The 11,801-nt window shown below is 34.9% G+C and overlaps 1 protein-coding gene across 6 annotated transcripts in view; it reads left to right on the top strand.

Moving 5' to 3' along the window:
- The first annotated feature begins 3,038 nt into the window (after positions 1–3,038).
- LOC103495062 (ADP-ribosylation factor GTPase-activating protein AGD4-like) overlaps positions 3,039–11,801 on the top strand; it is a 46,314-nt gene continuing 37,551 nt past the window's right edge. For 5 of the 6 annotated variants that reach the window (XM_051090869.1, XM_051090868.1, XM_051090866.1 and 2 more), the window contains exons 1-2: positions 3,039–3,247; positions 7,659–7,735. In XM_051090869.1, coding sequence (XP_050946826.1) covers positions 3,200–3,247; positions 7,659–7,735 — 125 coding nt within the window. In that variant the 5' untranslated portion in view covers positions 3,039–3,199. The remainder of the gene's footprint in view (positions 3,248–7,658; positions 7,736–11,801) is intronic. The other variant, XM_051090870.1, reaches the window with a different exon arrangement.

Here is an 11,801-nt window from a genome sequence, read left to right as displayed (position 1 = left end):
GCACACACAAAGATATTGATTCTCTCAAATAGTAAAAAATGAAAATTTGGTATTCTTGCAAAATTCTTATCATTGAACAAAAAGATACATTGCTAATTAGATCAATCTTCAACCAATTGGTCCAAGAACATGTTGGAAAACGAACTAAGGCTAGATGCAATAGAATTAACATAAAAAAAATCTCTAACCTTTAGAATGTAACAGACTGTGCATAAACAATTAAATCACGAATAAACATGCTTCTTTGTTAATGTTCCAAATTTGAATTGCCTTATTTTGATAAGGATGGTGCTCCGAATTTGTATCACTAAAACGCTGCAAAATCACAAGCGTTCTCTGAAGTTATCCACACACGAACTGGAAATTCGACTCTGCTAGAACCTCACAAAGTCAGAATGTCGACTCTCTCTATTGCCTCTTTGTGTAGAACGAATTTATGTACTTTTTCTTGGATGTAAAATAATACCTCAAAGGTCTTATTTATAGGCTTCCTGGGGTTTATTAATAAGTTTAGGATTTCTAATAAATTTAGGATTCCTAATAAGCTTCCAATTCTCTATTTGGGCTTATTAACTACTCTTCTAATAAGTTTCCAATTCTTCGATTGGACTTATTCATTATGTTTCCTAATAGGATTCTAATTCTCCAATTGAATTTATTAATTATCTAGCACAAAGACAAATTCGACCCAGTTCTTTCGTGTGCGACTCGTTAGGTTAATTTAATATGGTAATGAGCCCATAAGTCATAATTGTTATCTAGCAAGACATTATGGTTATCCATATTAAATTAAGTCAGTGGTGATCTATCATTACCTAATATAATTATTACTCTAATCACGCAATATGTATAATTGAATATAAGGCATGGACGAAGTCATCTTATCTAATTCAATTGCTTTCTCGATCAATAAGCATACTAATATAATAAATGACATTAATACCCTTATTAATTAATTTATAGAACCACCATGCATTTCCATAGTCACGCTTAATCAAGGGGCCCATAGATATCTCTCCATAACAAGAGGGATAAATTCCATCTTGATTAATCATTTTCAACTACATAATTCATAACGTATTCGAGTACAACCTTTATAATTATCTGGTTAACGTTTGCTTGCATCAAAATAGATTAATTCTTACATTTGACACTATGATAATCTCAAGTCTAAGAATCAAAACAATCAATTATTTGAGATTATTTATGACATATGTCCATGTAATAATCTTAAAAGAGGTCAATCATATTCTTATTGTCTAATAAGAAAATATGATTATAATTTATGTCTCTACACGTATAATCGATTACAGATATTTATAATATAATAACATATTCATGGATATTATTATACAATAACATGCAATTGAATAATGACTTTTATTAAATAATTAAACATTTATTAAATAATTAAACAATAAATCAATTATTCATAAAATTATTTGTGATTTAATTGTTTGAGCACGATTTGTTTATGTTCTAAGATTAGATAATTTTTTTATGTTAATTCCGCTGCGTCTAAGCCTAGTTCATTTTTCAACACAAACATCATTTTAAACATTTACTTTAAACATAAGTTCTAAGAACATTAACTTGAAGAACATGATTTGAAAACATAAAATAAATTCACTTTATCACTCACTACTTTTGGTTAGGTGCTTGGCTTAGTTCCATCTCTTTTTGTGCTGAAACAGCAAGGAAACTCAAGTTAAAACTTGGTTTCAACTATGACAAAATCTCTTTAACTTCTTCATTTATCCTTCTTTCTTCTCAAGGAAAACCCTTTTTTTAACTCAGCTTGAACTCTTTTGAAGTCTCGACAACCTTGACTTGCTTGGAATTACTTCTACGAAGCTCACCCTAGCTCCAACGAACTCCTAATCATATTTAATTTAGAGTCTAGATCAATAACTAAAAACTTGTAAACTTGCTATAAATTGCCTTAATCAAGGGAAATGAGCTTTAACTTACTTGGATCTAAACCTTAGGCCCTTAACTTTTCCTCTTTAGCTCTAACTCACCAAAGACAACAACTTCTTGGATGCCTCTTGCTCGAACACCCAAACTTATGCTTGGTCGAACTACTCTCTGATATGGCTTCTAAACTTCCAAGATCCTCAACTCTCACCTCACTTCTATGTACTCTTCTCTCTTGGGCTAAAAATGGTGAGAAAATGAGAGAAAAGTGGGTTTGCTGCCTTTAAAAACACCCATTGCGTCCCAAAAACGCTAAACTTGCGTGTTAAAAATTCTCGAAAAAATCTATGTCACGAATCCTATAAGCGATCTCGACTGAGATCGACTCGAGATCTATCGAGATTGTCTCCTTTTTTGATTGAACAAACACCGAGATGTTGCACGAGAACTCTAAGTGTCCTTCTTTGCTTCCAGTCTTGAGCGAGCAAAGTCCCGAGATGGCCAGAGTTTCCTTCACCTTTCTCTCCAAACTTTCAATCTCAGTCAGACACGACCTCGAGATTGCTCAAGATCTTAAATTCTTAAGTTTCTGTCCTTCATCTCAGCTGAACAAGCACCGAGATTGTCCCGAATTCAAACTCTAAAATCTTTCTATCTTTCATCTCAGGTTGCCATAGCCCTGAGATTTGCTCTCTGTCTTCACTTTGCCTTTTATCTAGACTGAACAAGATCGAGTCCTGAAGCCTCTGCCCTGAGATTCTGTTTCCAAGACACTCATTTTGGCTAGCAACCAACCCTTCTTCAACTTTTCTATCCTTCCTTAGCTTTCCTTCTTTTCCACTTACCAAAACATGCTTACATGACACTTTTGAATCTCTTTTAAACTTAAACTCCAAACAACACTTAACTTTGAATCCAATTTTTTTAAAGTTCCTCTTTCCTTTATCAATGCTTGACAAGTCCCAAAGGTCATAGAAATTCAAGGTTTCACACAATCAGCCTGTAGAGAAATAACATTGTTTGTTCATTAGTGAGGTAGAGGGGCATTTTGGTCCAAGTGAAAATAATTGACGAATAATGGTAACAAAGAGGACATTTGGTTGGGTGAGATGAGGTTTTATTTTGTAAGCCATAATGACCAAGGAGCCCTCCACGTGCACAATAATGGAGGAAGCCTCATTTCTTCCCAATCGCCATGGCTGAATGAATCTCAAACTCTCACCTGAGAAACAGAGACGCAAAAACAAATACACGCAGGAAATATTTGCAACCCAACCACAGAATGGGGGCGTTTATCAAACTCGAGGATTCTCCTATGTTCTTGAAACAGGTAGCTTCCTTTTATGGATCGAATTGCTCTAATTTTGATTGTTTCTTTGTTTGTTCCTGTCGAATTCTGTTGGCTTCCGGATTTGTTGTTAGCGATGAGTGTGTTTCAGTTTTGAGCTTGTCTGCGGTTATGTGTGCAGTTGGAATCATTTCTTTCTACTTTGTGAAGATTTAATCCGGTTGTTTCTATTTTTTCCTTTTTTATTGAATAAGGATCAGCGATGAACCGATTTACCCCTTCAGTTGCCAATGTTAAAAATCTGGTCAGTTACTACTCTGCTAACAGTGAAACCCGAAGACGAATTATGGTTAGGTTAGAAGTTCCTTATGAGTGTGGAGGATAGTTAGAAGGGGCTTTTCTTTTATTGCAATCGACTTCTGTCCTGGCTCCAGTTGTAGAAAGAAAGGGAGAGAATCCAAGGGAGAGAGGAAATCTGTAAAATTGTATTCACCAAGTGAAGAAAACGGCACAGTGAATAGAATGAAGAGTCCCTAATATGCAAAGAAGAAAACCCTACACATGACTAAAGAGCCAATGGGTTACAGAGAATAACAGAAAGGGTTACAAGTAATATCAAAGCTCTTGATAACTAAATAAAAATCCTCAAACTGATTGTTTAACATCCCCTCGCGAGCAGACTAGGGGATGCAGAATTGTAAGCTTGACACAGGTTTTGAAAATGCATGGAAGGTAAGCCTTGCCATGATATCAATACGCTGGTTACTGAAAGGATATACTACAAGTTTGTTTTCAAGAATGCACACACAATCAAGTGTTGGTTGATCTCGATATGTTTTGTTGTTGGTGCATGATTGCATTGTCAATATAGGTTGCGCTAATATTGTCGCAAAAGTAGAGTATGTGGTGATGTTAGTTTGAACCCTGACTTCTAACGAAGAGATACCACCAAAACACTTTCTCGCATTTGCCAATCCATGAACTCAAGTTTGGGATGAGATACAATCTTTTGTTTGGAAGGTGACCGTGATATCAAATTATGTCCCTAGAATGTTGTGAGACTCGTGTTGGAATAAAAGGGTCAATTTTGGAAATAAGAAGTTACGTAAGAGGGTCGAAGATGGTTGCTAGCCAAAGTAAGTATCTTGTAAGGGAATACCGGGCAGCCTTGTGAGATCTCGATCGAAATTTGAGACAGAAGGTTGATCTCGGGGCAAAACTCGGTCTTGCTCGGCCGAGAGGGAAGACAAAATGATTTTTGTACAAGGATCTCGGGCAATTGTGTGGAATCCTGAGCGAGATTGAAGACAGAAGTGTAATCTCGGGGCGGGGCGTGACGACTTGGTATCAGAGCACTACGTTCCTTGGGAATGGAACAAGTGTAAGTATGTTTGGTAAAAGTCGAGTTGAAAATTTAAGTTGTTCTTGTAGGAAGCAGTAGAAATCATGCCACCAAGAGAACGTGGAAGGGTTGTGGACATAGAAATTCAAGGACGAAATTCTTAAAGGTTGGGATAGTTGTAAGACTTGTATCGGAATAAAAGGGTCAATTTTGGAAATAAGATAAACATATTAATTTATGTTTTACTTCTTAGCTTCATCTTCTTCAATCTTCATTTCTCTTCTATTCTTTCTCCACTGTTTCCTCCCTTTCCCTCCATTCCTCCTTTCTCATCCACTTCTCTCTTCTCCATTTATCTTCTTTTTGAGTTTCAATTGCAACAAGGGAGACGTTTATTTTCTTTATATCAATGAAGAGTTTTGTTTTCTTTTCCACAAAAGGTAACAAGGGTGATGCCTCTTTTTCTTTCTTTCTCATTCCTTTTCTTTTCCATGTTTTTTCGTTTTTGTTGCTCGAGCTCTCACATCAGTTTTGGCCAAAGCCAACCGATTGCTTGTGTGGTCGTTTGGTTGGCGTCACATAACCCTCCAAAGTAGGTGATCTTTGGTGAAGAAAACTGATATGTTAGTTTTTGACGTTAGTTTGAGCCCAAAATTGATGTCGACCATGGACGAACACCCATAGTTTGGATTTTTTTTAAATGAAAGTTGATCAAAATGCTACGTACGATGGAGAGAGCAATCCTTTTGGCTTAGAATTGTCGCAAGTAAACATAACCCCATTTTTTTGAGTGGTGGACGGAGGGGTTTAAAGGCACTCATTGGAACTTGTGGAAAGATATCTCCAAGGAGCTCAAGCTCAAGGCACTCGTTGGAACTTGTGGAAAGATATCTCTAGGGAGCTCCCTTCTTTTGCCCATTTGGTCCATTGTGTGGTGAGGGATCCTTACTTCTAGGAAGGTCATTGGGTGGGGAAGAGACCATTTTACTCCTTGTTTCCTTGTCTTTATCATTAGTCTTACCTAAAATATTGTTTTGTTTGTGAATTCTTAGTGTGGTCCAGGTTCAATCAAGTGAACAATGAACCTCCTTGGACCACCAATTCTGATACCATCTTAAATCTACCTTCATCAACTTATGCTTTTAGGTTGATTGGTGACTTCAGATGGTATCATAGTTGGTGGTTCAGGTAGGTCTTGGCCCATGCATTGTTATTTCCTCCCCAACTAATATCAGAGTTGTTGAGGCACAGCCAAATGCTCGCCTGAGGTGAGAGGCAGGGCTAGGTGAGGCCTTAATGCCTTGCAAGCACCCAAGGCGAGTAAGGTGCTCGCCTTTTGTGGCTTTCAGTCGTCTTAAACATATGCTCGAGGCAACCCAAGCGCTCACCTTGTTCAATTGTTCAACTTTTTCTTTTTTTTGTAAAATAAAAAAATTCTTTTTGTTACTTTGATTAAGACGAGAGGAAGTATCAAAGTTTGTAAAGTTAGAGTTAGAGAAAAATCAAAGAATGGAGGAAGAATTAAAGAAAAAAGAGTTAAAGAAGTAGAAACATAATCGAAGATGTTGTCTCTCTCTTTTTTTGTTCATTCATTTATCAACCGTTAGGGAAGAACTGAACATAATTGAACATATGGCTACCAAATAAAGAATTGCTAGCGCATGCTAGCCAAATTGTCAAATGACAATATTTCTATTCTAATAAAGACTACACATACCACTGTCTTCTTTCCTATTTAGAAAGCATTTTTATTTATTTATCTTTTTTCAAATATTTTTTCCCCTTAGGATTATTTGATTTAGTTTATTTCTAATTTTAAGTATTTTTTATTTATATTTTTTTTGAAAAGGAAACCACCTTATTTATTAATACATAAACAATGGGATAAAAGCTCATAGTACAAGAGGATTTTACATTTAGCAAACAAAACAAAACAAAACCAAGGATCAGGAGGTGCACACGACATCTCAACTAGGTTGACACCCTCTTAGCACCCTCATAAAAATATTTTTTATTTATAATAAATATTATTTATTATTTTAGTAATTGCACCTTGCTTCAATTAGGTGACACCTTTTTGTTGCCTCTTTCCTTGAGGCGATTAAAAATTTTTGTCGCCTTAGAGCGCACCTTGTGCTTTGAAAACAATAATTAATATTGATTTCCACTTGTTGGGTCTTGTTCATATTTCAAGCCCACAAGTGAAGGGAGTGTTAGTTATATAATATGAAAATTTGCCTTCATCTATCAACTTAAGCTTTTAGGTTAGTTAGTGATGTAGAGTTGTTGAGGGAGTCTTTTTTTTTGTAGGCTTGTTTTCGTATGCCCTTGTATTTTTTAATGATTTTTTCAATGAAAGTAGTTTCTATGCAAAAAAAGTTATAGAATGAAGTGGAAAACAATTAAAAGAGGATAATACGAAGGTAAATAACAATTTTAAAGAAATTGTTTTATTATTTTTTAGTAAGAAACCAAGATCTTATTGAGGAACAAAAGAAGAAGAGAGAATACAAGGGCATTTAAAGATAAAAGAGAATTCACAAAAGGAGATTAATAACAAAGATTCATCAATGAATAGAAATCCTTAAACACTGGTCCCCTGCCAAAAGCAAAAAAAAAAAAAAAAAACCGAAGTTTATTATTAATTAGATGTTAAGTAGAATTAGGTACATGAGGAGTAAAAAGAGAGAGAGAAAAAGAAAACATTCATAGTTCTCCGTTTGCTTCTCACTAGTAAGTGCCAATCATGTGCCAAATTTACGTTTTCTTTTCATTTTTGGAGCTTTTTTTTTTGAAAGAAGACAAGTCTCTTAAATTATTATTAATAAAAGAGCCTTTAGCTCAAAGTACTAGAGTATTATACTAAGAGCAAGGGAAAAGAGAAAATTGAGTCTACCTCTACAAAAAGAGCTACGAAACAAATTCCAAATAACTTTCCTTACCTTTTGTTTTTGGAGCTTTTAACTTGTTTATCATCTTGTATGGCACATTTTGAGTGCAAGCCATCTTTTGGTCCTCTTTGGAAGCTCTTCTTCTAAAAGTTGGATTTTAATTTATTTGGTAATCAGATAACTTTCCTTACCTTTTATTTTATCTTTCCACTATTTGTAGATATTTTCTCTAGAACGAACAACGGATGAGTTAGAAGATCGATGTAGAAGACTACACAATGGATGTAGGATGTTTATGTAAGTGCTTCATTTTTATTCTTTTCCACCATTCCGGTTAAGGTTTTGGAAAATGGAGTTGGTAGGAATGGAAGCATGCTTTCTCATATCTTTAAAATGTGTGAATGTCTTCATTATCATGCTAATCTTTAATTTATTCGTGACTGTATTGATATTTTCTTACAGCTATAATTTTTTAATTCTTGTGTTGGTACATTTTTGTTAGACTACTGATCTGAAGGTACAAATTCCACAGAGGAGAAAATAAAATAAAAAATTTAAAAGGAGTACAAGGGAACGTTTAAGCATTACAGTTTAGCAAATATCATGTAAGAAAAATCAACATAAGATTTTGATGCAACTCAAATGAGAGAATTTTATTAATGTTTAAAAGTTGTGAATACAAGAAGATAAGTACTTTATTTATAATGGAAAAGAAAACTAATCCTAATCCTAATTAATAAAAGAATCTAATCCTAATCCTCTAATAAAAGAAACTATTTGACCATAATATTTTCTTCCTACTACATCATTCTATCCTTCAAAAAAAAAAAAAAAAGGAAAAAAACTCGTCCTTGAGTTTTAAAACAAAAATGAAGGCAAAAAGAAAAAAGTAAGCTAGTTGATCTCGAAACATCCAACATCAATAATATCTCAATTTTGTGATTCCCGCCAATCGATCCTAGAACTAATGTGGTAAAAAAGAACTCTTTTGTCAAATAATATGCAGATTTCTGATAAAATGAATAAAAGCTGATTTTGTAAGTATGATGAAAGTCCAATTGTCGTTGGATTTTTATTTCTTCAGTCAGTTTAGGTATGGGCCAGATGACAGATTGTATCAACATTGGATGGAGTTCAAAACCGCTGGGTCTGGAGACAATTTTGGGTCAAAATGTGTGGGTCATGGGATGAGAAAACCAAAACAATTTTGTTTCGAATAGATTGGTTCATCTGGGTTGGGTTAAGAGAAGGAGAACGGGTGGATAAATTGTGAAAATTATGGAACCAGGTTTGGGTATGTGCCTTTTGGGTCGGGTTAGAAAGAAAAATTTGAGAACAATTTCCACGAACTCGTTCATCTCACACTGCTGCTTCATCTTCTTTTATCTTGTGAACGATTGCAAATGGGATGTCAGCTGTCTTCGAAGTATTTCATTTGTCAGCCAAGCAATTTTCTTCTTCCTTTTTTGTTGGGTGTTTATTGTTAATCACCTTTGCCTTGTAGGCGAAATCGCCTAAGTGCCCAAATGTAATTTTGTGTGGGTTCTTCAAATTTTCCTCCAACTTAGGTTGCACCTTCTCTATTTTGATAATATCTTCGTTTTCTTTTTCTTTAATTTTTTCTTCTCCCAAAGTGAACTCTTCCTCGCACATTTTACCTTTTTACTCAACTCATCTTCTTCATTTTTTGTCTATGAAGTTCTGTCAAATTGAGATTGCTTTCTAGCCTTTTGTATTTCTATGTGGATAACCGTTGAAAGGTTTTTCCCATTTGGTTTTCCTCTGTTTTTTGCAGCCTTTTTTCTATTCTCTCGGTAAAGTAAGCCACAGTCTGATTCTTTTCCATATTTTTCTGATTTTGTTGATAAAGAATTTGTTCATAATCTAGTGGTAAGAATCTAGTTTCATCATCTTCAACATTCATTGCCAATTTCTTATTGGACTTTTGCCCATCAGCTTTCTATTCAACTGAATTTGATTCCACCTAATCAACGCCCTTGATTTCAACTTGAAGACAATTAATTTCTTTTTTGTCTTCCGGTCTGTTCATATAATCGAAAAGTTCATTACATTCTTTATCCAATCGAGGAAAGTTTCTAAGTCCGAATTGCCACCAAATGACAATATGTGCATTTTATCTTCTTGTTTTTCTTCTTGGACTTGGTCATAATATTTATGAAAATATCATCTTCCTGCTCAAATTGGTCTATCGCTTCCTCTTTTGAGTGAAAAAAATTTAGAGTGTTAAACTTTTTGGATGGGCTCTTGGAATCTTGGAGTTCAAAAAACTATGTGATCCCTCTCCTGTGAATTCCAATTGCCTTTGATTTTTTCTCTAAAACTTCTTTCCATTGCTATTTGGGTAGGTCTACTTTGTTCATAGCTTATGTTTTCTTCTTCTCGTTGAGGAAGGTTCATCATCTGTCTTGATATTTTTGTCATCGTTGTATTTAATTTGTAAATCCTTATTATTCCATTCCAAACTGCATTAGAATCTTCGTTGAAATCTTTAGAATCACTATATCAAATTTCAAATGTGGTTGTGATAGGTTCTTTGAGAAAATTGAGCATGGGTGAAATTATTATGTTGGAATTATTTTTCTGAATCACGAATCAGAATTCCAATACTACTTTTTGGAGTAAATTTGACTTTCTTGCCTATACAATTGCTATATTTTTTCTTCGTCCTCTCCTTTTAGCGATAATAGTCCATTTTTGCAAAATCTTGATAAATCTTTTTTTTTTTCTTTTGGAATTTTAAAGATTCCCCCTTATTAGATGCGTGTTGTTCGACAATAAGCACAACTCACAGAGCTCTCTCTTGTGATTAGCGTAAGAAAGAGTTTTTCAGTCTTCCACTGGTGACAATCAATGTTGGTTCAGATGGCTGCTCTGGTACTAATTTGATGTAACTCAAATGAGATAAATTTATTAATGTTTAAAAGTTGTGAATACAAGAAGATAAGTACTCTGTTGAAAAACAAACTAATCACCCTAATCCTAATTAATAATAGAAACTTATCCTATCCTAATAGATTAAAGATTTGACCATAGTATTCTATTCCTACTACGTCAGATTTAGATTCTTTGCTTTTCTTCATGTTTAGATATGGGATATGATGTTTTGGTGCTAGGGGGTGTCAACCTAGTTGAGATGTCTGGGTGCATCTTTTGATCCTCCTAGGTTTTTTGCTTTATGCTTCTTTATTATTCTCAATGTACGTACCTCTTGTACTTTGAGATTCTATCATTAATAAAGAAGTTCAGTTCATTTTCAAAAAAAAAATACTACATTAGATTTAGAAAGAGAAGACCAGGAGGAAGTCTTCAAGTATGAGGACTCAAGATGATTTGAGCTAAGGAAGATACTTGTTATGAAAAATCCTTTGATGATTTCTCTCCTATCCCCTCCCCGCCTTTCCCCTTTTCGACGTCTCTAGCTACCTGTTATCAGGTGAAAAGATTGTCATTATTAGCTCTCCTATTGAGGTGTGACTACAATGGAAGTGGGAAGCTACAATGTTCTTCGATTGTATTATTGCATTTGGTTAGAAGATGATAGCTTCCATGCTAAAAATGTGGAAGCTCAAAGATCTTTATCAGTATTTGAAGCACAATTGAGCCCATTCCTGGAAGTCTTATCAAAGTAAACCACTAATTCACCCAAAAGCTTAATCTAATGTTGAAGGATAATTTAATTATATATCACTAACACTCCCATCCACTTGTAGGCTTGAAATATTTGAAAGCCAACAAGTGGAAATCAATTTTTAATTACAGAGGAACAACAATGCAGGGTTTTGAACACAGGACCTCCCCGGACCACCTTCCCTGATACCATATTAAACCACCAATTCACCCAAAAGCTTAAGCTAGTATTTGAAGGCAAATTTAATTATATATCACTAACAGTTACTAAGAGGTTTGAAAGATGGATTCTTTCGAAAGCAGGAGGAGTTAGACCGAGGAAGACTGAAGTTGTCAAAGTTTTGGGCAAGAAATGGATGGGTTCTATGTTGTGTCTTTTGGCCAATGTTAGGTGGACACTCCATCATTTGAGTGTGCTCGGGAGAAGACAAACGGGGGTGGATGGTCTTTCACAAAATGCTGAAGAGTTTCCTTTCAAAAGTAGAGTGTATAAAAATGGTACTCGTGTAAAATTGCCACGACTCTTAATCCAACACAGGCTAAGAGTACAAGCTTCACAGATAAAGAAGGGAGGAGATTGGTCGTGAAATTGCCAAAAGGCAGAGGAAGGGGAGGTTGAGGAGTATCACCGGAAGACTTGCGTCTAGAGAGAGACTAGGTTAAAGTTTATGTTAACTTCCTAGGTAGCTTTTCATTTGTGAATTGACGATTCTGT

This window comes from Cucumis melo, chromosome 10, assembly GCF_025177605.1.
Source record: "Cucumis melo cultivar AY chromosome 10, USDA_Cmelo_AY_1.0, whole genome shotgun sequence".
Classification (NCBI taxonomy): domain Eukaryota; kingdom Viridiplantae; phylum Streptophyta; class Magnoliopsida; order Cucurbitales; family Cucurbitaceae; genus Cucumis; species Cucumis melo.
Note: the sequence above shows the minus strand (reverse complement) of the source record. Positions and strands in the feature narration are given on the sequence as shown.